Here is a 27,901-nt window from a genome sequence, read left to right on the forward strand (position 1 = left end):
AGGACCCTCCAGAGGGTTTCACCATGTTGGCCAGGCTGGTCTCGAACTCCTGACCTCAGGTGATCTACCTGCCTCAGCCTCCCAAAGTGATGGGATTACTGGCATGAGCCATCGCGCCCAGCCTCAGTGGTAAACATTTTAAAAAGATCAGGAAGAGACAAAAAGAACACTATGAAGACCACTGACATCCAGGGTGACTGTGCATATGCCCCAGGCTGAGCCCTCTAGGGAGTGACATCAGAGGCTTCTCATAAATAAATACATACTCTCCTTTCTTCTCTTCACTGACTTAAAAAGCAATTGTAGGCCGGGCGCGGTGGCTTAAACCTGTAATCCCAGCAATTTCGGAAGCTGAGGCAGACAGATCACGAAGTCAGGAGATCGAGACCATCCTGGCTAACATAGTGAAACCTCATCTCTACTAAAAATACAAAAAATTAGCCAGAAGTGGTGGCACACACATGTAGTCCCAGCTACTCGGGAGGCTGAGGCAGGAGAATTGCTTAAACCCAGGAGGCAGAGGTTGCAGTGAGCCGAGATAACGCCACTGCACTCTGGCCTGGGCGACAGAGTGAGATTTAGTCTCAAAAAAAAAAAAAAAAAAAAAAAATTGTAAAAACGCTATGTAGATAATTGTACCATTGGGACAATAACATAGAGAAAATTAATATATTTGACAGTAACTTCATTAAGTAGATAGGAGCAAAGCTATACTAGAAGGTAATCTGAATCCATAGAACAAATGAGAACCAGAAATAGTAAATAAACTGGTTAATGTAAGAAATTATAAATAACTAATTGTTCTTATTCCTTTTCTAAACTTTATAAAAGACACAATTATATAAAGGAATAATTATAACTATAATTATTGAATTTGTAACATGGATACATGTAATATGTATAACAATAATGGCACAAAAAAGGGAAAGTGGGACTAAAACGATACAGAAGTAACATTTTTTACATCTCTCTGGAATTAAGTTCGTATAAATCTGAAGTCAATTGTGTAAATTAAGATCTCTATCTTAAATACTAGAGCAGCCACTGATATCTTAAAAATATACAGTGAAAAAAATCATTCAAGGAATTAAAATGTTACACTAGAAAATATTTGTTTAATACACTAGAAAATATTTAATGCAAAAGCAAGCAGTAAAAGAGGAACAGAGGAAGGCCGGGTGCGGTGGCTCATGTCTGTAATCCCAGCACTTTGGGAGGCCGAGGCAGGCGGATCACCTGAGGTCAGGAGTTCGAGACCAGCCTGACCAATATGAAGAAACCCCGTCTCGACTAAAAATACAAAATTAGCCGGGCGTGGTGGCACACGCCTGTAATCCCAGCTACTAGGGAGGCTGAGGCAGGAGAATCGCTTGAACCCAGGAGGCGGAGGTTGCAGTGAGCCAAGATCGCGCCATTGCACTCCAGCCTGGGCAACAAGAGCGAAACTCCGTCTCAAAAAAAAAGGAACACAGGAAAAAAAAAAAACATGGACGTATCAGGGAAACGGAAACGGAAGTAAAATGCAAGGCATAAATTCAACTAGTTCAATCAAAACATTAAATGTGAACTGATTTAACACTTCAATAAAAAGGGACACTGTTCTCCCTCTGGACTTTAAAAAACCAAAACCAAAAACCCAGGTCAATTATATTGTGTCTAAAAGAGGCACACTTTACATTCAAAGACACAAACAGATTGAAGGTAAAAGGAGGAAAAAGATGTATCATGCAAACAGGAATCACAACATGGAGTGGCTCTACTAAGAGCAGACAAAATAGATTTTCACCAGGAAATGTTCCTAGGGATATAGATAATTCACAGAATGAAAGAGTCTAATCACATACATAAGAGACTTGTACCCAGAATATATATAATGAATTCCTACAACTCAGTAACAAAGACAACTCAATTAAAAAATGAGCAAAGGGTGCTGGGTGCGGTGGCTCACGTCTGTACACTTTGGGAGGCCAAGGCAGGCGGATCACGAGGTCAGGAGATCAAGACCATCCTGGCTAACACGGTGAAACCCCATCTGTACTAAAAACACAAAAAAATTAGCCGGGCGTGGTGGCGGGCGCCTGTAGTCCTAGCTACTTGGGAGGCTGAGGCAGGAGAATGGCGCGAACCCAGGCGCGAACCCGGGAGGCGGAGCTTGCAGTGAGCCGAGATGGTACCACTGCACTCCAGCCTGGGCGACAGAGCGAGACTCTGTCTCAAAAAATAAATAAATAAAAAATAAAATGAGCAAAGGGTTAGAACACACAATTCTCCAAAGAAGAAACGCAAAAGGCCAAAAAGCACAGGAAGGGAAATGCAAATCAAAACCATAATGAGACACCACTTCACACGCGCTACGAGTAATACAAAAATCAATTTTAAGAAAAAAGAGACACAAGTATTGGTGAGCACATGGAGGGAGAAAGCGGAGCCCTCATACACTTCCGGTGGGAATGGTAAATGATTTCGCTCTCTGAAAAACAAGTCTGGCAGTTCCTCAAAAGGAAAACACAGAGTTACCATGTGACCCAGTTTTTCAACGAGTAGGTATACACCCAAGAAAATACACATCCACATAAAAACGTGAACGTGAAATGTTCATAATAGAATTTTCTATAAAAGTCAAACAATAAAAACCACCCAAGGCTAAGCACGGTGGCTCACGTCTGTAGTCCTAGCACCTCGGGAGGCCAAGGCAGGTGGAGCATGAGGTCAGGAGTTTGAGACCAGCCTGGCCAACATGGCGAAACTGCATCTCCACTAAAAATACAAAAAACAAATTAGCCGGGCGTGGTGGTGGGCGCCTGTAATCCCAGCTACTCGGGAGGCTGAAGCAGGCGAATCGCTTGAACCTCGGAGGCGGAGGTTGCAGTGAGCCGAGAGCATGCCATCACACTCCAGCCTGGTTGACAAGAGCGAAACTCTGGCTCAAAAAAAAAAAGAAAAAAAATCCAGTGTGGAAAACAAAATGTAGTATATCAACCAGGCGCAGTGGCTCACATCTGTAATCCCAGCACTTTAGGATTACAGGAGTTTGAGACCAGCCTGGCCAATGTGGCAAAATCCCGTTGCTACTAAAAATACAAAAATTAGTCAGACGTGGTGGCACATGCCTGTAGGCCCAGATACTCAGGTGGCTAAGGCATGAGAATCACTGGAACCTGGGAGGCAAAGCTGCAGTAAGCCAATATGGTGCCATGCACTCCTGCCTGGGCGACAGAGCAAGACTCTGTCTGCCCCCCCAAAAAAAAAAATCAAACATGTACTAAGCATTAAATAATACACATTTGCTGGGTGTAATAATGGTACTGTAGTTATATATTTTTTGATGTCTATATTAATAACTTTTAATCTAAGAATAGAGTTCCCTTTTTAAGTGTTTCTTTATTAATTTATTTAAAGAAACTAGGTAATTTATCTTATAGAAGTGCCCGTGTCACTTTAACATATTCCTTTACCCCTCATATTTCCTGTGAACTGGTCAGTAGAAGCTTGGATAGATCCAGAGTCAATTTCTTTAGCAAGAACATTCCATACGTGGTGGTTTATACTTCTTACTGGATTACATTAGGAGGCACGTATCTGATCATGCCACGTTTTAAGTCAGTTAAGATACATACTGAAGGACTTACATATAAAATGATATGTCTGAGATTTGGTATAAAATAGTACAACAAAATAACAACAAAAAAGTATGGAGAGATAGATTAAACAAGAATGGCAGCATGTTGAGGCTAGTTGAAGACTGCTGATAGGTACATTACAGTTTTTCTAAAATATTATTTTTTTTTAAATCTGGCTCCTACCTAAACCTCCAAAAAGCCTCATCCCTTGGTCAGGAACAGTAGTCCACACCTGTAATCCCAGCACTTTGGGAGGCCGAGGTGGGTGGATCACCTGAGGTCAGGAGTTCAAGACCAGCCTGGCCAACATGGTGAAACCCTGTCTCTACTAAAAATACAAAAATTAGCTGGGCATGGTGGCGCACACCTGTAATCCCAGAGACGCAGGAGTCTGAGGCAGAAGAACTGCTTGAACCCGGGAGGCAGAGGTTACAGTGAGCTGAGGCTCAGTGAGCCAAGATCACACCACTGCACTCCAGCCTGGGAGACAGAGCAAGACTTTGTCTCAAAAAAAAAAAGCCTCATCCCTTATTACCTCCTAACAGGTGCTCTATGTTCTGGCCATACTAAACTAAGTATTAATAGTAGTTCCTCAAAATGGCATACAATTTTACCCTCCACACCTCTGCATTTGCTAGTCCTGCTGCCCAGAACACCTTTCTCCCTTTTTGTCCTGGCAAACACCTACTCATCTTTCCAGACTTGGCTCAAATGTCACTTCCCGCAGAAAAACCTCTCTAACCTCCAGTTTCACACTAAGCTGGCTGTCCCTACTAATCCAATGGCTAATTCTAAAGGCACTGGAATTGCATACCTGTCTACCACCCCAATTCAGACTATGAATGCCTTTAGTGCTGCTCTAAGTCTGCATAAAGGGACTTCCCAGAGGCCTGAAGCCTACTAGGAGAAGCTCCTGGGGAAGTCCTGAATAAATACACCGGGCCACAGAAACATTTTGTCCAACTATTCCTAGCCGCTAAGCAGAGAGGTAGAAAGGCATCATCTCCAGAGCAGTAGGAAGGAGGAAAGCTCAGCAAGGAAAAAGACCCCCTGAGAATACCAAAGGAAGCTTCCTAGGCCTAGCAGAATCCTTACTATCTGCAAATGCTATCACCCACAGTGGCACGGATCAACAGGGAACCTAGGACATAGCTTCTCAAAACTGAAATGTGCATCTGAATCCTTTGGAAACCCAGTTTAAGATGTAGATTCTGACCGGACACGGTGGCTCATGCCTGTAATCCCAGCACTCTGGGAGGCCAAGGAGGAGGATCACAAGGTCAAGAGATCGAGACCAACCTAGCCAACATGGTGAAACCCTATCTCCACTAAAAATATAAAAATTAGACGGCTGTGGTGGCACGCGCCTGTAGTCCCAGCTACTCAGGAGGCTGAGGCAGAAGAATCGCTTAAACCCGGGAGGTGGAGGTTGCAGTGAGCAGAGATTGCGCCACTGCACTCCAGCCTGGCGACAGAGCAAGACTCCATCTCAAAAAAAAAAAAAAGTAGATGTTGAATGAATAGGACTGAGAGTCTGTGTTCCAGGTACTGCTGATGCTGCAGGTTTGCAAATGACACTTTAACCAGAAGACTCTGGGGGATCTGGGAAGTGAGCCCTTTCTCAGGGAACATGCAGCATTAACTCCTGTCGTATTAACCCTCTCCTTTTAGCTTACACATTGTGTCATTAAAAAAACAAAAGCAGTCAGAAAATCAAAACTCTAATTCTTCTGCATTTGTTGGCCTCTTTCTTCCAACATATCATGGTTCTACTGTGACAACAATGCCATCTCATTCATTTCAATATCCCAAGCCTGAGAAAGAGAGACCCTCAATAAACGCCCGTTAAATCATATTATATTTAACAGAAGGTCCCCAACTTATAATAGTTGGACTTATGCTTTTTCAACTTTACAATGATGCAAAATCATTCCATTTTTCACTTTCAGTACAGTATTCAATAAATTACAAGAGATATTCAACATTTTATTACAAAATAGGCTTTGTGTTGGATGATTCTGCTTAACTGCAGATTATAAGTGTTCTGAGAATGTTTAAAGCAGGCGAGGCTAAGCTATGATGTTCGGTAGGTTAGGTGTAGGTATTTCTTTCTAATTCACTTGTTGTTAAGATATTTTTGTTTATTGGTCTGTCTTTCCCATTTGATTATCAATTTCTTGAAGACAGAGACTCCTTTTGTTCTGTGGCACACAGTCTGGCACACGATGGGTACTCAGTAAATGACTGTTAACCTAGGGTGGATGACTGACCTTATAAACCACTACATTCAGGTTCCTAGAGAAAACACTAAGAACGCATCCTGAATTTGCAATCCTTTTTTCTAAGGATTTAAAATGCTCACATGTATGAGTCATGTGAGTGTTCACGGAAGTTCAGTAATACACACTGAAAGGGTCATAAGCTCCACCTGACAAGTAAGAAAATGGCATATATTATACTTCTTCCCAGACAACCTTATCAACACAGAAAACAACAGTTAACAATACCTCAGTCTTCCCACATTCATCGGGTGGATCCTGGTGTATGGCCACTTGATACTTGACATACAAAGAAAAGGACTGGCTGAAAGACGACTTGAACTCTGGGTCCTCAAAGGAGACAGGTACTAACCTCACCTTCAGAGCAAGGAAAATACAAGCAAATGCTATTGAAACATCTCTAACTGATGATATGCTTCCGAAGGTGAGGCTAGAGTAAGATCTCCACAAATCCACGCCAAAGCTCGAACTGGAATTTGTCATGAAAAGAAACCCTAGACGAGGCGGACGGGCGCAGAGACTGAAGTGCTAACTCTGTACTAAAACTTATGAAAATCTCAAACTCATAAGAGCCAACAATTTGTTCTTCTTTTTTTTTTCTCTCTCCACTAATTGTAGTTTTCTGCATAAACTAGAGTCAATATTGTTGTTAATCATGGTGATGATCGCTACTTTTGCCACCTCTACTTATACTAAGTGTTTTAAGCTTTTTTCCTTTACAGATTTTTCTTGGGTCATTTAACTTACAAAATCATTAGCATATGAGTTCTTCTATTAAAATGTTCTACTATCTTCCTTTTCTAGTCCCACTCAATTGTGCAAGGGTAGCGCATTAATAAAGAATAATTTAACTGGGATCAATTCTTTCTACATACATCTTTCAAATACAGATAAAGCATTAAAATCATGTTAGGCAAAGTACGTATCTACCATAAAAATATAAAGTTTCCTGAGTTTTCCTCATAGGTATTTTAATTTAGAGCTCTATTACTATCTTTTAGATAAATGCATCTAAAATAGTGACTTTAAATAATTTTACATGTTACTTTGACTCTGAAATTATACATGGCTGGTACTTAACATGGCACTAGGTAAAATTTGCACTTTCAGAATGTCCATTAATTCAGTCTTAGGTCTTTGCAGAAATGCTGCAAATTGAACACAAATAAAATGTAGCACAAATAAACCAAGATTTCATTAAATGATATTAAGTGGAAGGGAAAGCTCTGTTTGCACAGGAAAATTACACTTGGCCTGCTGACCTGGCTTTCGGTTGGCGTATCAGGTGGGTTCTTGTGAATAACCATCTGGTAACGTTTATAGACCTGGTAAGACTCCAGAAGTGTGGCTTTGAACTGCGAACTTGGTGGAGATGATCTCACCACCCTCACCTTCAGAAGCAGTTAAAAAAACAAGTTCACTAATTCATTCATTTATTCATTCTGTGGAATATGCATTAACAGTAACTTCCATCCAAGAAACCAAGTTTCAACAATTATTAAAGCACCTAAATATTTTACTATTAAAAACCAACCAGTTAGTAAATAAAAAATTATTTTTGTAACTTACAGACTCATTAAGAAGACAGAGGAGGATCCCCTCTAAACTCTAAGCCTCAGCTTTCATAACTGAATTATGTAAGCCTGCCTCTACTGTAAACTGGCAGAGTATTTCCAGCACTCGTACACACACGACACACACACAAATACCTTCTAGTTGTACACAACTACCAGTAACTCTAAGAAAGACTAAAAATATGAATACATTTTTTGGACACTCATTCATCATTGCTAACCCTCAACTTAAAACTCTACTGTTTGAGTTAAAAAGACCTCATAAAGTTTTCCTACTTCATAGCACAGTTAACAACCATGACTCTGAAGTCACATTTCCTTTGTTCAAATCTTACAATGTCACCATCTTGGTCAAGTAACCTTGTAAAATAAGTGTAAGTTTAAAACAGTAATTGCATGCAGTAATGGCTAACATTTACTTTAACATTATTTACTAGCCACTTCAAATGTATGAGCAAAACAGAACAGTAAAACAGTCAAATGCAATGCAACGAAAACAACTGGAAACTTGACATATGTGCCATGAGAGGTAATTCTGTGAAGAAAGAGCGACACCCAGTGGTAAAAGATCTCTATACATCCTGAGTATCATTACATTCAAAAAGTAAAAGTAACCACTGGAGAACTGTTATGTTAAGCGTGCTTGGCCCCCTGAATACATTACTATTTATGATCAAAAGATAAAAGACACCTTGTAAAAATATTTTAAGTAGTGTATTCAACTCTGTTTACAATTTTGGAAGAACAAAAAATCTGTATCCAAATCAGAGTAGCCAAGGAGTTATAAAAGCTAAAATATGGCTGGGCGAGGTAGCTCACACCTATAATCCCAGCAGTTTGGGAGGCCGAGGCGGGCGCATCACCTGAGGTCAGGAGTTCGTGACCAGCCTGGCCGACATGGTGAAACCCTGTCTCTACTAAAAATACCAAAAATTAGCCAGGCGTAGTGGTGGGCACCTGTAATCCCAGCTACTCAGAAGGCTAAGACAGGAGAATCGCTTGAACTCGGGAGGCGGAGGTTGCAGTGAGCCCAGATGGCGCCAATGCACCCCAGCCTAGGCAACAAGAGTGAAACTCCGTCTCAAGAAAAAAAAAAAGCTAAATTCTACGTCCGATAATACATATATTGAATTAAGGCTTAGAATGCATGAAAGTTAATTTTTATTATCAGGACTTTAGCGATAAGTGATATTTTTAGATGACAGTAAGCTATAAAATTCAAAGGCTGACCAGTTACTAATCACATATGAGAATAAGATAAAAATCATTATGGCTAATGTTTCTGAATTTTTTTGAGACAGACTTTTGCTCTGTCACTCAGGCTGGAGTGCAGTAGTGTGATCTCAGCTCACTACAACCTCTACCTCCTGGGTTCAAGCAATTCTCGTGTCTCAGCCTCCCTAGGAGTTGGGATTACAGGTGAGCGCCACCATGCCCAGCTAATTTTTATATTCTAGTAGAGACGGGATTTCACTGTGTTGGCCAAGCTGATCTCAAACACCAGACCTTAAGAGATGTCCACCCGCCTCAGCCTACCAAAGTGCTAGGATTACAGGTGTAAGCCACCATGTCCAGCCCTTGTTTTTGAATTTTATATGTGAGAAACTAATACTGAGAAATCTTGATCTGATCTAGAAATGTAAATAAATTTGGAAAAAAGGAGGAATTTGGCTCTAAAGTATTCATATTATGCCCAAATTGGTTTTGGCACTAATGAGAGAGGATTTCAGCAATACAATTTAGCCCTATTTAGATAATTCCTAACTACTGGCTTACGTGTATGACACCATTTGCTGTCTTTACCAAGATCAGAATATTATAATAGATAAAATAGTGATTTGCCTTGTGCAATCTATTGACTTTCACTATCTAAACCAAAACTGCTAAAAACACAATTTTAAAGAGTATTTCTTTCATTTTAACTATTAAATTTCAATCAAAGTAGCATGCTAAAATTGACACTGTTTTCACAAGTTTAGTGGCCAACGAAATTATTCTCAAAAAGTCTTTTAAAAAAAAGGAGTTTCTCTCAAACAGCAGTTAATTTAGTAAATACAAATGTTACTTCTTCCCAGTTCTCTTTAATTTCTTTTAAATTCTCATTATTTAACTAGCAAAACATCAACTGATTAGAACTTCAAATAAAAATAAACAATATGCCCAAACGAAAAAAAATCATAATAAAACAAACAACAAAAGTCCTCCAAAGTACCTCTAACTTGTGTGATGCATTCTCTGGTAAAGATTCAAAAATTAAATCTTCGAGTGATTTGGGCTGGTTGGATTTAGCCTTTGGTGGAAACAAAGATGGTGGGTGACCTTGAGCCTGGAAACTCTCAAGTTCTTCAGCTGGGTTCTGCTGCATTAGTTTTAACCTTTTCCTTTCTTTCCGGATTTCCTTTGCTTTTCGACATGGAGGCTTACTCAAATCAGCCCCTTTGCCTAAAAAGAATTTTAAAATATTAGACGAATCACATTTGGTTCTAGAAGTTTTTTCACATCTCAAAGATTCTACAGTGTAAGTCCAAAGAGTTTCAATGGTTAGGCTAGCTTTGGGGTAGATGTTTCAGAGGATCCTGATACAGAGCTGTAAATGGATCTAAAATTCTACCTTAGAAGTGGGAGTTGCTAGAGAAAGTAAATAGCATAGAAACTTTCCAAGGTGGCTCTTACTACTGAAAATCTTTATTTTCTTTTTTTTTGAGACAGAGTCTCACTCTGTCACCCAGGCTGGAGTACAATGGCGTGATCTTGGCTCACTGCAACCTCCGCCTCCCGGGTTCAAGCGATTCTCCTGCCTCAACCTCCCGAGTAGCTGGGACTACAGGTGTGTGCCACCATGCCCGGCTAATTTTTGTATTTTCAGTAGAGATGGGGTTTCACCATGTTGGCCAGACTGGTCTCAAACTCCCTTGGACAGACTGGTCTCAAACTCCTGACCTTGTGATCCACCCACCTTGGCCTCCCTAAGTGCTGGGATTACAGGCGTGAGCCACCAGGCCCGGCCTGAATACCTTTTTTTAAAAAAAAATTCATCCACTTCTCTGCCTTTGTGAGGAAGAACACAAACAAATCAAAGTACCTTCTACATTAAAAGGACCCTGCTATCTCTGCCCAACATTTCTGAGGGACATTTCTCTGAAACCACTGGTAACATAAATACTTAGGAACCGGGTGTAAAGGAATACTGATCTCAGCACAAACACTGACAGGTTTTTTTAAATTAAAAGAATCCTTGCACACCTGTAATTCTAGCACTTTGGGAGGCTAAGGCAGGCAGATCACCTGAGGTTGGGAGTTCGAGATCATCCTGCTCAACATGGTGAAACCCCATTTCTACTAAAAATACAAAAATCAGCCAGGTGTGGTAGCACACACCTGTAATCCCAGCTACTCAGGAGGCTGAGGCATTAGAATCACTTGAACCCGGGAGGCAGAGGTTGTGCTGAGCTGAGATGGCACCACTGTACTCCAGCCTGGGCGACAGAGTGAGACTCTGTCTCAAAAAACAAAAAAGGAATCCTTGCTTAGTTGAAGGTATCTATGTCTTTCTCCAAATACTGCAGGTATTTGGGTCTCATTAGTTCAGTTGTAGTTAATCGACTTTTGTTCTAATTAAAAGACCAAATATCAAACTGACATCCCTTTAAAATAAAAAAATTTTTACTATTATTAACTAAATAAAAATACTTAGAAAAAAACCTGGAAAGAAGACACCATGGTAACAGTCATTTTACTTTGTTTCAGAAAACAGAGAAAGGATTTACCTTTTTTTGTAGTAGTCTCTTTTCTCCAAATTTTTTTTTTTTTTTTTTTTGAGACAGAGTCTCGCTCTGTCACCCAGGCTGGAGTGCAGTGGCGCCATCTGAGCTCACTGCAACCTCTGCCTACCGGGCCATTCAAGCAATTCTCCTGCCTCCAGTCTCCTAAGTAGCTGGGAATACAGGTGTGCACCACCATGCCTGGCTAATTTTTTGTATTTTCAGTAGAGACGGAGTTTCACCATGCTAGTCAGGCTGGTCTCGAACTCCTGACCTCGTGATCCACCTGTCTTGGCCTCCCAAAGTGCTAGGATTATAGGCATGAGCCACCGCACCTGGCTGAATTTTCCAACAATGAACATTATGCTAGCAATTGTTTAGAAGATATTAAAGAAATAAGGTGTTTAAGATCCCAAAACAGCCCGGCGCGGTGGCTCACGCCTGTAATCCCAGCACTTTGGGAGGCCGAGGCGGGCAGATCACGAGGTCAGGAGATTGAGACCATCCTGGCTAACACGGTGAAACCCTGTCTCTACTAAATATTAAAAAAATTAACCAGGCATGGTGGCGCACGGCTGTAGTCCCAGCTACTTGGGAGGCTGAGGCAGGAGAATTGCTTGAACCCAGTAGGTGGAGGTTGCAGTGGGCTGAGATTGCACCACTGCACTCCAGCCTGGGTGACGGAGCGAGACTCCATCTCAAAAAAAAAAAAAATCCCAAAACAGGGTACTCACAAACCATATAAAATCAGCAAAAAAAAAAGGTTTATAAAACTAGCAAATTTAGTTTTTAAAGAGAAGAAAATCAAAACCTAGAGTGGTTAAAGAACTTGCCTGAGACCAAAAGCTGATCAAATGAAAACCAATCTGATGAGAAAATAGTGAGTTCACAAACAGTTCAGACTGTATCACAACTTCATTAACATGTTTTCTAACTAAAAATAAAGTTTACTTATTAAAAAATGACTTTGAATAAGCCTAAGTTATATAAGTCTGAACCAGGTAACAAAAGACCATTTCTATAACTATTACTCTACTGCCTAACAGAATTACTTTTCTTGGACTACAGACTGTGTCTTTTCTCAAATTTGCTCTGAGCACACACACTCCGACACAAGCTGCCTGAGGTCATGGACAAGGCTCTGTCACTTGGCTAGATGACCTTGGGCATGTTTCCCTGTCTGTACAAGAAAAACAAAAACCAGTCCTACCTATAGAGTTCCTGTGAGGATTAAATGAGTTAATACCTGTGCAGCTCATAAAAAATTAACTACCATTCAATTAGGGTTAACTATTATTATTAGCTATTATTTGCATTACCAACATCTAAAATAATGTTTTACCTATATAAACATTCCATAAATAGTAATTTTCAAAACCTTCCATTTTCTATACTGAAAATTACATTCCCTACAGAAGTTATAAAATTATAAGCAAATTTAAAACTAACATGAACTAAGAAACACACATTTTCAGTATTTTTATGAAGGACTGACTACCTGTATCGTCTTTACACTAATTAAGTCACTGGACTAGGTAAGTCTTCTCATGATTGTTTTGCTCTACATTTATATACTATGTTACTACAATGGAAAGCAGGATTTCAGGCAGGGCTCAATGGCTCACGCCTGTATTCCCAGCACTTTGGAAGGCCGAGACGGGCGGATCACCTGAGGTCAGGAGTTTGAGACCAACCTGGCCAACATGGTGAAACCCTGTCTCTACTAAAAATACAAAAAATTAGCCGGGAGTGTTGGCGTGCACCTGTAGTCCCAGCTACTTGGGAACCTGAGGCAGGAGAATCGCTCGAACCCAGGAGGGGGATGCTGCAGTGAACCGAGATCACACCACTGCACTCCAGGCCTAAGCAACACAGTGAGACTCTGCCTCCAAAAGAAAAAAAAAAAAAGTAGGATTTCAGCATATTAGGGTATACAGATCTCCTAGGTCAATAAATTCCTTCAACAGAATGAAAATAGATAATCAGTGTAAAATCAGTATACTATACCAACCCTGCATCCACAGAGGTTCAAAGCAACTCAAGAATTCCTGATTAGTCCCAGGTGATTTAAATAGAGTTTAGGAGACCTACATAATTTCTAATTAAGTCCAAGGGAATAGACTTGTAATATTTTTTAAATTAAAATGGAAATGCAAGCTAGCCATGATGGCTCATGTCTGTAAATCCCAGCACTTTGGGAGGCCAAGGTGAGAGGACTCCTTAAGCACAGGAGTTCCAGACCAGCCTGGGCAACATAGCAAGACCTCATCTCTACAAATCAACTTTTTTAGGCCAGGTGTGGTGGCTCACGCCCGTAATCCCAACACTTTGAGAGGCTGAGGCAGGCAGATCACTTGAGTCCAGGAGTTCAAGACCAGCCTGTACAACATGGCAAAACCCCACCTCCATTAAAAATACAAAAAATTAGCCAGGTGTAGTGACGTGCACTGGTAGTCCCAAGTACTCCAGTGGCTGAGGTGGGAAAATTGCTTGAGCCTAGGAAGTCAAGGCTACAGTGAGTCCTGATCGTGTCACTACACTCCAGCCTGGGAGACAGAGTAAGACCCTGCCTCAAATAAAATAAAATAAAATAAAATAAAAAGGAAATGCAGGTTTGCTTTTGCAGGTTCGAAAAAAAAAAAAATCCAAGGTTTTTTGTTTGTTTGTTTGAGATGGAGCCTCACTCTGTCATTCAGGCTGGAGTGCAGTGGCGTGATCTCAGCTCACTGCAACCTCTGCCCCCTGGGTTCAAGCAATTCTCCTGCCTCAGCCTCCTGAGGAGCAGGGATTTCAGACACGCACCTCTACCCCCAGCTAATTTTTGTATTTTTAATGGAGATGGGGTTTCACCATGCTGGCCAGGCTGGTCTCAAACTCCTGACCTCAGGTGATCCGCCTGTCTCGGCCTCCCAAAGTGCTGGGATTACAGGTATGAGCCACTGAGCCTGGCCAAAATCCAAGGATTTTTAAATAGTCTCAGATTTTTAGTGAAAGATATCATAAGGGAAAAAAATTAAAACCCTGCAAAAATAGTTTTTAATGTTTCAGTAACCATACTGCTGGAAGTAAGGTTGTTATTCTAAAACTGTGTAATATGGGAAAACGCAAAAGGTTAATGTGTGATATTCTAATCTAATTTTACCATCCTCAGCGTTCTTGAGAACTAGGTTTCTCAGTGAAGAAGAAACTACAAACATCAAAAAAAAAAGAAAAAGTTAAGAAGGTATGGCTGGGCATGGTGGCTCATGCCTGTAATCCCAGCACTTTGGGAGCCTGAGGCAGGTGGATCACTTGAGGCCAGGAGTTCGAGACCAGCCTGGCCAATATGGCAAAACCCCATTTCTACTAAAAGTACCTAAAAGAAAAAAATTAGCCAGGTGTGGTGGTGCACACCTGTAGTCCCAGCTACTCAGGAGGCTGAGGTAGGAGAATCACTTAAACCCGGGAGGCAGAGGTTGCAGTGAGCTGAGATCACGCCATTGCACTCCAGCCTGGGCAACAGAGCAAGACTCTGTCAAAAAAAAATAAAGAAAAAGATTAAAATGCGGCCAGGCACAGTGGCTCACACCTGTAATCCCAGCACTTTGGGCGGCCAAGGCGGATGGATCACGAGGTCAGGAGGTCGAGATCATCCTGGCTAACACAGTGAAACCCCATCTCTACTAAAAATACAAAAAATTAGCGTGGTGGTGGGCGCCTGTAGTCCCAGCTACTAGGGAGACTGAGTCAGGAGAATGGCGTGAACCCAGGACATGGAGCTTGCAGTGAGCAAAGATCACACTACTGCACTCCAGCCTGGGTGACAGAGCGAGACTCTGTCTCGAAAAAAAAAAAAGATTAAAATGCTGTAGTCCTGAATTTGAATTGGAAATATCAGTATGAATTCATAACCTCATGTCTGTTTGCCAACGAAGCCTAGAAAACAATGACCAAGCCAGCAGCAATAATGTGCACTCCTAATCTAGTGTGTGATCTCCAAATACCAATTCCCACTAAAAGGAACCACAACTGCTCGAAGAAATGCCTGTACAAGATGCTCCAGGAGCATAATATCATGCCAAACAGCAAGGAAGCTGTCAAAGACTACCAGGATTATGTCGAAAGGCCTCAAAAGCCAACTTAAAGAAGCTTTCAGAGGAGCAACAGATTGCAACAGCAGTATGTTCAGATCCATGAGTTCCCAATGATATCAAAAAGAAAACTAACTGGTCACTGTTAGATGTTATTTTGAAAAATGATAAATAAAAAGAAGGAATCAAGAATGTATCCTACCAGCCGGGTGCAGTGGCTCACTCCTGTAATCCCAGTACTTTGGGAGGCCAAGGTGGGTGGATCACCTGAGGTCAGGAGTTCGAGACCAGCCTGGCCAACATGGCTAAACTCCGTCTCTACTAAAAACACAAAAAATTAGCCGGCTGTGGTGGCACACACCTGTAATCCCAGCTACTCTGAAGGCTGAGGCAGGAGAATCACTGGAACCTGGAGGTGGAGGTTGCAGTGAGCCAAGACCACGCCACAGCACTCCAGCGTAGGCGACAGAGTGAGATTCTTTCAAAAAAAAAAAAAGAATGTATCCTGCCTTTGCTACGGGTTCTTATGAGAAACAAACAGATGAGGGGAAGGCTGTCTTTATAAAAGCAGTCCAGCCAGACAGGAAATGAAGAAATGATAGAGTATCTAATAAATGAATTTAAGCATGGAACATCCATGACTATTAGCACTAACAAAAAGAGAAGCATCCAGACATTACACGTCTCCTGAAAGACCACTCTAACATCCATGAAGTGATCTCGCCCATCCTCAAATAATTCAAACTCAAATCTGATTGACTTGCCCCCCTGCCCCACTGCAAAAAAATAAACAAAAGAAAATTTAGCCTAGAATCTGATCAAGGCTCTATATCCAACTATCAATTTATAAGCGGGCAGAGGAACATGTTAAACTGCAAACGTAACCTGTCACATATAGAAAGTGGAACAAACAACCCAAGACAAACAACCAAGTTGAGGAATGATGGAAGGGGAACATCTAGAACAAAAGAGATTGCTGTTGTTTTGAGACAGGGTCTCATTCTCATCACCCAGGCTAGAATGCAGAGGCACGATCTCAGCTCACTGTAGCCTCGACTTCCCAAGCTCAGGTGATCCTCCCACCTCAGCCTCCCAAGTAGCTGGGACTACAGGCATGCACCATAACACCTGGCTAATATTTTGTATTTCTAGTACAGACGGGTTTCACCATGTTGTCCAAGCTGGTCTCGAACTCCTGGGCTCAAGCAATCCACCTGCCTCTGTCTCCCACAGTGCTGGGATTACAGTTGTAAGCCACCACGCCTGGCCATAAGAGATTTTTTAAATGTCTCAACAATCACAATATGTGGACATTATCTGGATCCCGACACAAACAAATGTTTAAAAATTGGAATTTGAACACTATTCAATGGCATTAAGAAATTTTATTCAAGTATAATAATGGTATTGTGAATATGTTTTTTTAAAGTTCTTATCTTTTAGAAACGTATTCTGAAATACAGGATAGCACAATGTCTGGGATTTGCCTCAATATAATTTTGGAAGGGGGAACTAGATGAAACAAGAGTGGTTATGACATGAGTCAGTAATTGTTTCAAATGCAGGTTGAGTACATGGAAGTCAATTATACTATTCAATCTATGTTCATCTATGTTTGAATAACGAAGATTTTTAAAATGTGACAAACTATAAGTAATTTTATTAAAAAATAATAAAAGAATTGACCCTACACCCAAGAGAGAAATAGTTGAAGCTGTCTAAATTATTCAAAATATTTCACTGGGAGCTGGGTACAGTGGGTCATGCCTGTAATCTCAGCACTTTGGGAGGCGAGGGTGGGAGGATAACTTTAGGTGAGGAGTTGGAGACCAGCCTGGGTAATATAGTGAGACCCTGTCTCTACAAAAAATTTTAAAAGAGCTAGGCACGGTGACAAGCTCCTGTATTCCTACCTACTCAGGAACCTAAGGCAAGAGGATCACTTGGCCCCAGGAGCTCAAGGCTGGAGTGAGCTATGATCACGCCACTTCACTCCAGCCTAGGCGGCAGAGCAAGACCCTGTCTCAAATTAAAAAATAAATATTTTCTTGAACTATTAGTATTAATTAGGATGAAATCTCAGACCAAAATCAACTTAACATGAAAACCTTATGTAAAAAACTATTCAATAAAATTGCAAATGGAGAATTTTTTCTACTTTAACATGTGTAACATAGTTTAGACAAGAAAAACTAAAATAGTACTAAAAATCTTTCCCTTGGATCATTTTGCATAAATATAAGAACTAATTCAAAAACTGACACCATCTAATAAACTAATAACCATCCAACTTCACATTTCACAAAATAATTTTAAGAGTCATATACACACATATTAAATTCATTTAATACTGGATAAACTTTTTAAGCCTAATTCTTTTATAAGTAATAACATAAAAAATATCTTACCTGATTAAAGGCACAGTTAAACATCAAAATCTAGACATTTTAAAACCAAAATACACTAAAATTACATTAAAAAATTTAATGATAAACTGAAGAATTTTATAATGTCTGTATTTTGGACATAATAACTATAATTCATGTTGTCTCACTTAATGCTAAAATAAGAATGTTTATCACTCCTTTTCACTGAGAAAAATTTGATTCTCAACCCTGTAAGGCCCTAAAGTAGTAAGTAGAAATGGAACTCTTTGAAAATATCTGTATTTAGGGATAAGGCTATTGTTCCAGGCTTTTTAAGCACAGTAGTTTGTAAAAGGCATGATTTGTCCATCTAATTCTAGGCAATAATAAACAAAGCAGGGTTCTGTTTTACAGACTGCATGACTAAGTCATCCTTTTGGCTGATGGAAAGACCCAGGGTTTAAAATGACTCAGCAAAAAGCAAAGCCGTGAATACGACTTGGTATCAAAAATCTTTACTACCTGGCTTAGGAATTGTGTGAACTTTAACTGAATGTGATGGTTCACCAGAGCCCAACTTCTCTCCTACGAAATCTTGTGACTGAAGTAATTCATGAGGTTCTTCTTTCTTTGAATTTTTTCCTTCACTCTCTAAACTCTCTTTGACGTCATCACTGAGTGTTTTAAGATCACACTGTATATCCAATTTATTTATCAATGCAAAGTCACCCGCAACAGCATCATCCATTGTGGAATCCATGGGCTCATCTACAAATCAGAAGAAAGTAAAAATCCATCAGCTGGGTTATTTGACACAGTTAGGTAAATACAGAAATACAATGCTCCTATTATCCATTGTGGCAGAATTACTATCTGTCCACCAAATCCATTCTCATCCTCCAAAATAAGAGAGCTGCACTTAAGACTGGCACAGCTGGGCATGGTGGTTCATGCCTGTAATTCCAGCTCTTTGGGAGGCCAACACAGGAGGACTGCTTGAGGCCAGGAGTTTAAGACCTGCCTGGGCAACATAGTGAGACACTATCTCTACAGTAAATTAAAAAAAAAAAAAAACTGTGGCACCCTAGCAGGGCAATGTACTGCCAGTCCCTTTACAAGTGGTGACCAAGCTCCTGCCAACGGAACATAACACAACTGATAACGTCCATTTATGCCTCACTAGTTTTAAAGTAAACTTGCGACCCTGAACTTCTACCCTTCCCCACAATGGCTGGATTAGTAAAAACCAGAGCAACCTGGGAAATCACATGTTAAAGAAAAGCCCAGAACGGCTGGTGGGGAGAAGAGTTGTATGCCAACCTAGAACACCCACACTGAACTGTTATGTGAGGAAAGAAACAGACTTTTTTTTTTTTTTTTTTTCTTTGAGGAGTCTCGCTCTGTCGCCCAGGCTGGAGTGCATTGGTGTGATCTCGGCTCACTGCAACCTCTGCCTCCTGGGTTCACGCCATTCTCCTGCCTCAGCCTCCTGAGTAGCTGGGACTATAGGCGCCCACCACCATGCCTGGCTAATTTTTTTTTTTTTTTTTTTTGAGACGGAGCCTCACTCTGTCACCCAGGCTGGAGTGCAGGAGCGCGACCTCAGCTCACTGTAAGCTCCGCCTCCCAGGTTCACGCCATTCTCCTGCCTCAGCCTCCCGAGTACCTGGGACCACAGGCGCCCGCCACCACGCCCGGTTAATTTTTTGCATTTTTAATACAGACAGGGTTTCACTGTGTTAGCCAGGATGGTCTCCATCTTCTGACCTCGTGATCCACCCACCTCGGCCTCCCAAAGTGCTGGGATTACAGGCGTGAACCACCACGCCCGGCCAAGCCCAGCTAATTTTTTGTATTTTTAGAAAAGACAGGGTTTCACCGTGTAAGTCAGGATGGTCTCGATCTCCTGACCTCGTGATCTGCCTGCGTTGGCCTCTCAAAGTGCTGGGACTACAGGCGTGAGCCACCACACCCGGCCCCCAAAGAAACAGACTTTTATCTTTCTTTTAGTTACTGCATTTTGGTATCTTTTGTCATAGCTGTTTATTCCTTTACTCTAATTAGTACATCACTCCTAGTTCCAGGCACAGATAATTCAGAAGCCTATAACAAGTCAAATAAAGAACCAAATATAAACACTACAAAAGAAAGAGAGGCAGCCAGATGTGGTGGCTCACGCCTGTAATCCCAGCACTGTGGGAGGCCAAGGCGGGCAAATCACGAGGTCAAGAGTTTGAGACCAGCCTGGCCAACACAGTGAAACCCCGTCTCTACTAAAAACACAAAAAAATTAGCCAGATGTGGTGGTGGGTGCCTGTGGTTCAGCTACTCGGGAGGTGGAGACAAGAGAATGCCTTGAACCCGGGGAGGTGGAGGTTGCAGTGAGCCAAGATTGAGCCACTGTACTCCAGCCCGGGCAACAGAGAGAGACTCCGTCTCCAAAAAAAAAAAAAAAAAAAAAAAGAAAGGCAACCACCAATTTACAAATGGACAGCATCTTCAATGCTTATCTCCATGTTCATTTTTCCAACTCAGAACCTAATTCCTTTTTTTTTTTTTTTTTTTTTTTTTTTGGTGGAGACAGAGTCTTGCTCTGTCACCTAGGCTGGAATGCAGTGGCAGGATCTTGGCTCACTGCAGCCTTGACTTCCCCTGATTCTTATGCCTCAGCCTCCGAGTAGCTGGGACTACAGGCGTGCACCACCAAGCTCAGCCAATTTTTTGTTGTTGTTGTTGAAACAGAGTCTCACTCTGTTACCCACGCTGGAGTGCAATGGCACAATCTCGGCTCACTGCAACCTCTGCCTCCCAGGTTCAAGCGATTCTCCTGCCTCAGCCTCCCAAGTAGCTGGGACTACAGGTGCCTGCCACCACGCCCAGCTAATTTTTCATATTTTTAGTAGAGACAGGGTTTCACCGTGTTAGCCAGGATGGTCTCGATCTCCTGACCTCATGATCCGCCTGTCTCGGCCTCCCAAAGTGCTGGGATTACAGGCGTGAGCCACCGCCCCCAGCCCCAATATGAAAATTTAAAGAAATAAAACCAAAATTAGTAAAAAGACTAAGAAAAAAAGCAAATCATGTGTAACTAAAGTTAAATAAATGCTATTATGTTTTAGCAAAGCCACTCACAATTCAAAACTGATAACACAAATAAGAGGATTTCAAACAGTATAATTTACTGAAGTAAAGCCTTATTCAAACACAGAAAAGCTGATCTTTACTCAGCATTAAAAGGAATAGGGCAATCTTGTCCAAGCTGCATGTAAGCACTTGCTTCTTGAGAGACAATGGCACTTTCTATTTACTTCATAAGGATAGTATTAGGATCAAGAAAGATGAGTTATCAAAGCATTCTGGAAACAGATATTTTGATAAACTCCAAGAAATCACATCTTTAACATGATCCTCAATATTCTTTCCAAGCTAAACTCTTCTGATATATATTCCCTGTACCTTGACTTGGGGGCCGATGGTAACAGTAATAGCAGTGCTAACAGTCGTCGCTGTCGTGATAGCAGTAGCAGTACATGACTGTATTAATGACCCTTCCCCTTCCTAAGATGACTCAAATTGGGACCGTTGCAAAAACAGATAGTAAATCGTTTTTAGACCCAGCCCATCTTACCCTCACAACTTCCTTTGGGAACCTCCCCTTTAGCCAGAAATTTCAACATTTTTTTCAAAACCTTCTTGTGAGATTTTGAAGGCTGAAATTGTAAAGGTCGGCACCTAGGAAAGCAAAATAAATATTTAAAAAGTGAACTCAAACCCTGAAGAAATGAAATCAGTTCTGGATATCACCTAGTACAATGAGACCATCTCATGCCTGAGATTTCTGGTTAAAGATGGGGCTTAATGTGGCCTCTAATCCCAGCCCACATCACACTAAGATTATAGTTAAGAGATATTTTTTTTTCTTTTGAGATAGAGTCTCACTCTGTCACCCAGACTGGAGTACAGTGGCACTATCTCGGCTCACTGCAACCTCCGCCTCTCAGGTTCAAGTGATTCTCCTGCCTCAGCCTCCTGAGTAGCTGGGATTACAGGCATGCGCCACCACGCCCTACTAATTTTTATATTTTCAGTAGAGACAGGGTTTCACCATGTTGGTCAGGCTGGTCTCAAACTCCTGACCTCGTGATCCACCTGCCTCGGCCTCCCAAAGTGCTGGGATTACATGCATGAGCCACCGCTCACAGCAAGAGATTTTTTTTTTTTTTTTAAGAGAGAAAGACATAAAACACTAGAAAAAAGAGAAGGAGAGAAGTGTTAGAAGCTGGAAAACAGACGTACAAAGCAATGCTGCTTTAACAGACCAAAGAAAGTTGAATCCTAGGCCAACAGTGGAAAAAAAAAAGCCAATTTTCTCTATATTACCCTTAAAAGTCTTAGGGATTGGTGACACCTCGTAACTCTGGAAATATGAGTGAAAGTAGGTCTAAAAATAGAAAGATCCCTACAAAGTCTTGTTTTCGAAGCAGTTAGGATAGATGTCAGATCCCCTCTCCCACCCGCAGATGACTAGACGACTCCCTACTCAACCCAGCAGAAAACTGCAAACTTGCAGGGAAGAGTAACATAGAGCCTCTTATAGGATGGATGCAAGCCACAGCTGAAAGCAGTGGTACTACTGAAAATGGCTTAAATAAAAGTGTACACAGTACATGTTGAGATCACCAACCCAGCTCCAGAACAACAGCAGGTTATATAATACTTTCTCTCCAGAATGTGATCAGACCTAAAAATACTAACATCAGGGATTCCCCAACAGAAGAGCCCAGCCAGATCACCCACAGTAAACAAGGCCGAGAAATACCCAAGACCCACAGTAAACCAAACCCATCAGGTACATGGTATTTCTAATGGAACACTGAAAAGTCAGAATCACCAGACACTCAAGAAGAGCCTCCACTGAAAAGATAGGTACCAAACAAACTGGAGAAAGTAACTTGGAGGACAAAGACCATGACAGAAAGAAGAGAACCTTTTTAAAAAATCCTTAGGAAGATCTCGCTTATTAAGCCACTACAGCTATAAAATAACAAGGTGTTATTAAATAAACAAATAAGAGTCTGAGAACAAAAAGACCTTCAAAAGTAAAAATATGACAGGAGAAATGTAAAAATTAAGTAGAAGACCTGAAAACTGAAGTTGAAGAAACCTCCCAGAAGATTCTGCAAAAAAGATGAAAAACTGAAGAGAAAAGGTAAAGTCAGAGACCAGTTTAAAAGGTCCAAAATCTAAATAAAGGCATTTAAAAACAAGAAAATGAAGGTGAAAAGATAGAATAAAAAATTTAAGAAAATTCCCCTGAACTAAAGGATAAGATGGGACGAGCCCCCAGATAAGAAGGGCCCCTCCAGTTCGTCTGTGATGGATAAAAACAGACACATAGCCAAACTGACTATGAAATGTAGAACAGAGGATAGAAAAGCTTCCAAAGAGAGGCCGGGCGCGGTGGCTCACACCTGTAATCCCAGCACTTCAGGGGCCGAGGCAGGCGGATCACGAGGTCAGGAGATCAAGACTATCCTGGCTAACACGGTGAAACCCTGTCTCTACCAAAAATACAAAAAAAATTAGCCAGGCATGGTGGTGGGCACCTATAGTCCCAGCTACTTGGGAGGCTGAGGCAGGAGAATGGCATGAACCCGGGAGGCAGAGCTTGCAGTGAGCCAAGATCACGCCACTGCACTCCAGCCTGGGCAACAGAGTGAGACTCCATCTCAAAAAAAACAAGAAAAAGAGAAGAAAAGAAAAGCTTCGGCCAGGTACAGTGGCTCACGCCTGTAATCCCAGCACTTTGGGAGGCCGAGGTGGGCAGATCACGAGGTCAGGAGATGGAGACCACCCTGGCTAACAAGGTGAAACCCGTCTCTACTAAAAATACAAAAAATTAGCCAGGCGTGGTGGCAGGCGCCTGTAGTCCCAGCTACTCAGGAGGCTGAGGCAGGAGAATGGCATGAACCCAGGAGGCGGAGCTTGCAGTGAGCCGAGATCACACCACTGCACTCCAGCCTGGGAAACAGAGCAAGACTCCGTCTCGAAAAACAAAAAACAACAACAAAAAAAGGAACACTTCCAAAGAGAAAGAACACGTCTCAGACAAAGGTATGAGAATCAGAATATCACCGCACTTCTCAACAGTAATAAGACGACAGTGGAACAAAATTCTAGAAAAATTATTTTCATCCTGCGCTTTTGTACCCTCCCAAACTAAAGTTAAGTTTGAGCAGTGAATCAAAGTTTGCAGACACACAATGTCTCAAAAATGTACCTCTTACGCACTTTCTCTATTAGAAGATGTGCTTCACTAAAACAAGGGAATAATCCAAGAAAGAAGAGTTTCCAACTCAGGTGCTAAAAAGAATCCCCAGGCCGGGTGCCGTGGCTCACGCTTGTAATCCCAACGCTTTGGGGAGGCTGAGGCAGGTGGATCACGAGGTCAGGAGATCGAGACCATCCTGGCTAACACGGTGAAACCCCATCTCTACTGAAAATACAAAAAATTAGCCAGGCATGGTGGCACACGCCTGTAGTCCCAGCTACTCGGGAGGCTAAGGCAGGAGAATCATTTGAACCTGGGAGGCGGAGGGAGCAGTGAGCCAAGATCGCGCCACTGCACTCCAGCCTGGGCAACAAAGCGAGACTCCGTCTCAAAAAAAAAAAAAAAAAAAAAAATCCCCAAGATGACAGTAAAAATAATAGCCCAGGCCGCACACGGCGGCTCACACCTGTAATCCCCGCACTTTGGGAGGCCGAGGTGGGTGGATCACATGAGGTGTGGAGTGCGAGACCAGCCTGGCCAACATGATGAAACCCCATCTCTACTAAAAATACAAAAATTAGCCAGGCATAGTGGTGGGCGCCTGTAATCCCAGCTACTCAGGAGGCTGAGGCAGGAAAATCGCTTGAGCCCAGGAGGCGGAGGTTGCAGTGAACTGAGATTGAGCCAGTACACTCCAGCCTGGCAACAAGAGCAAAACTCTGTCTCAAAAAAAAAAAAAATAGCCCAGGCTGACCGTGATGCAGGTCAGAAGGCTCCACAAGTGATTTTTCTCAAGTAGATAAAAGCGATCATAGCACTTGATGTGTTTAAATATACTAAGAAGAAACTTACATAACTGGGATTTATTTTCAAAATAATCTGGTCATAGTTATATACACTATGCAAACAGAAAAGATAATTAGTAACTCCAAGGAGAGCACACACCTGTGCAGGAAAAATAATCATAGTACCAGCCACGGTTCAGTTGTGAAGCATATTTACACAGTCACAATGGATGTGAATACATCTGCCCAAAATTACACTTCTAAATGGAAAGCTAGGGATGGGGACAAAAACGAGCTTGAATGTGGCAGGGAAACAGGGATAAGAGAAAACTAAATCCTTATCTTCCATAGAGAGAAGCCCGGAAATAATGGAGAAAACTAACAGAAAAAGAAAAAAAAAGCAAGTGTTACAATTATATAAGCATGTTGCTTAAAGACAGGGAGATGAAAAACCAAAATAATTAGTTAAAATGTTTCAAGATGACTGCCATGGGGGAACAGGAAATGGGACAGGGGGGTTGGGGGACTGCTTTTTCCAAAACAAACTTTATTGCAACTTGACATCTTATAAGCACCTGTAATTCTGATAAAAATAAAAAACTTAAAAAAAAAAAAATCATAGCCAGAAAAGTTCATCCTCATTTATACACACATACTGGAGAGTCCCTAACTTCTGACTAACAAGAAGCTAAGCTATTAGCTATAAGCCCCTTTCCTTCATCTAAGTTCTCATTGCAGCTACTGTTATATACAAGGTAAAAATAACCAGAAGAGTAAATATGGAAAATGACTCCATAAGAAGATGATGTGGCTGGACCCGGTGGCCCACACCTGTAATTCCAGCACTTTGAGAGGCCGAGGCAGGCGGATCATGAGGTCAGGAGTTCCAGACCAGCCTGGCCAATATGGTGAAACCCCGTCTCTACTAAAAACACAAAAATTAGCTGGGCGTGGTGGCATGCGCCTGTAGTCCCAGCTACTCGGGAGGCTGAGGCAGAAGAATCACTTGAACCTGGGAGGCAGAGGTTGCAGTGAGCAGAGATCACGCCACTGCACTCCAGCCTGGGCAACTAAGCAAGATTCTGTCTCAAAAAAAAAAAAAAAAAAAAAAAAAAAAAAAAAGATGATGTATAATGAAATTACAAAGAGAAGCAATTCAGGAAACATTTGATGCTATGTAAAATGCAAAAATCACATAACCACTTTATTTTGCAATGTTAATTGAATCCCCTTTTATAAAGGCAATATACTTAGAATAGTGCTTTCCATGTAACAGGCACCAAATACAATTTAGATTCTTTTTTCTTTAACCAATCGAAATCACCCTTTTCTGATCACAGATTAAGCCAATCAACTTCAAACTTATGAATAGAATCCTGTCCATAATCCAATAAATTGCTAATTGAAGACAAATGACTCCTGCCTTAGACGATACCTTCTCTTTATAACCATGAAAGCTGAAAGAGGACAGCACAAGAAACTCTGTCATTCTATTCTTTGTGTAATGACACAGTGTCAGCAAACCAGACCCCATTTTTCTTGTCCTCTGCCAATCCAACGGACAGTTAGGTAAAAGAGAAGGCTCCTGGCTGGGGGTGGTGGCTCATGCCTGTAATCCCAGTGAGAGGTGAAGCCAGCTGGACTTCTGCGTCAGGTGGGGACGTGGAGAACTTTTCTGTCTTACAAAAGGATTGTAAAACGCACCAATCAGCTCTCTGTAGCTAGGATTGTAAAATGCACCAATTGGCACTCTGTAGCTAGCTAGAGGATTGTAAAACACACCAATCAGCACTCTGTGGCTGGCTAGAGGTTTGTAAAATGGACCAATCAGCACTCTATAAAATGGACCAATCAGCACTCTGTAATATGGACCAATCAGCAGGACACAGGTGGGGACAAATAAGGGAATAAAAGCTGGCCACCCCACCCAGCAGCGGCAACCCGCTCGTGTCCCCTTCCACCCGGTGGAAGCTTTGTTCTTTCATAATTCACAATAAATCTTGCTGCTGCTCACTCTTTGGGTCGGCGCCACATTTAATAGCTTTAACACTCACTGTGGAGGTCTGCAGCTTCATTCTTGAAGTCAGTAGACCAAAAACCCACCAGAAGGAACCAACTCCAGACACACCAGCACTTTGAGGGGCTGAGCCGGGCAGATCTCCTGAGGTCAGGAGTTCGAGACCAGCTTGGCCAACATGGCGAAACCCACCTCTACTAAAAATAAAAAAATTAGCCAGGTGTGGTGGTGCACACCTGTAATCCCAGCTAGTTGGGAGGCTGAGGCAGGAGAATCGCTTGAACACGGGAGGCAAAAGTTGCAGTGAGCCGAGATAGCACCACTGCACTCCAGCCTGGGTGACAGCGAGACTCCATCTCAAAAAAAAAAAAAAGAGCTCCTAATCAAGGATCAGTGAACCTTTGGGAGTCTGCGATCATCCTAAAATTAACAGGCAAAATGTGCTAGGCATGGTGGCTCACGCCTGTAATCCCAGCACTTTGAGGTGGGTAGATCACGAGTTCAAGAGTAGCCCGGCCAACATGGTAAAACCCCGTCTCTACTAAAAATACAAAAATTAACCAGGCCTAGTGGCAGGCATCTGTAGTCCCAGCTACTCCGGTGGCTAAGGCAGGAGCATTGCTAGAACCCAGGAGGCGGACGCTGCAGTAAGCTAAGATCGCACCACTGCACTCCAGCCTGGGCGACAGCGAGACTCCATCTCAAAAAAAAAAAAAAAAGAGCTCCTAATCAAGGATCAGTGAACCTTAGGGAGTCTGCGATCATCCTAAAATTAACAGGCAAAATGTGCTAGGCATGGTGGCTCACGCCTGTAATCCCAGCACTTTGAGGTGGGTAGATCACGAGTTCAAGAGTAGCCCGGCCAACATGGTGAAACCCCGTCTCTACTAAAAATACAAAAATTAACCAGGCCTAGTGGCAGGCATCTGTAGTCCCAGCTACTTGGGTGGCTAAGGCAGGAGCATTGCTAGAACCCAGGAGGCGGATGCTGCAGTGAGCTGAGATCACACCACTGCACTCCAGCCTGGGTGACAGAGCAAGACTCAGTCTCGGTGGGGAGGATATGCAAAATGTTACATATTTTTGTCTACATGCCTTTGGGCAGGAGGCCAGCTCTCATCAAATTCTCAAAATGGTTTGCAACCCAAAAACAAGTTA

At 42.0% G+C, this 27,901-nt stretch overlaps 1 protein-coding gene across 23 annotated transcripts in view; it reads right to left on the bottom strand.

Annotated features, from left to right (window-relative positions):
* Positions 1-27,901, bottom strand: part of ATE1 (arginyltransferase 1) — a 189,366-nt gene that overhangs the window by 150,893 nt on the left and 10,572 nt on the right. For 11 of the 23 annotated variants that reach the window (XR_010127483.1, XM_063670353.1, XM_054503489.2 and 8 more), the window contains 4 exons: positions 21,299-21,402; positions 18,193-18,438; positions 9,686-9,915; positions 6,128-6,256 (listed from right to left, as the gene is read on the bottom strand). Coding sequence is in view for 21 of the 23 variants with exons in the window: in XM_063670353.1 (XP_063526423.1) it covers positions 6,128-6,256; positions 9,686-9,915; positions 18,193-18,438; positions 21,299-21,402 (709 nt within the window). In the remaining 2 variants the exon portion in view is untranslated. Of the gene's footprint in view, positions 1-6,127; positions 6,257-7,161; positions 7,291-9,685; positions 9,916-18,192; positions 18,439-21,298; positions 21,403-27,901 lie in introns of all 23 variants that reach the window. The other 12 variants (XR_010127484.1, XM_063670354.1, XM_054503490.2 and 9 more) reach the window with 2 other exon arrangements.

This window comes from Pongo pygmaeus, chromosome 8, assembly GCF_028885625.2.
Source record: "Pongo pygmaeus isolate AG05252 chromosome 8, NHGRI_mPonPyg2-v2.0_pri, whole genome shotgun sequence".
NCBI classification, from domain to species: domain Eukaryota; kingdom Metazoa; phylum Chordata; class Mammalia; order Primates; family Hominidae; genus Pongo; species Pongo pygmaeus.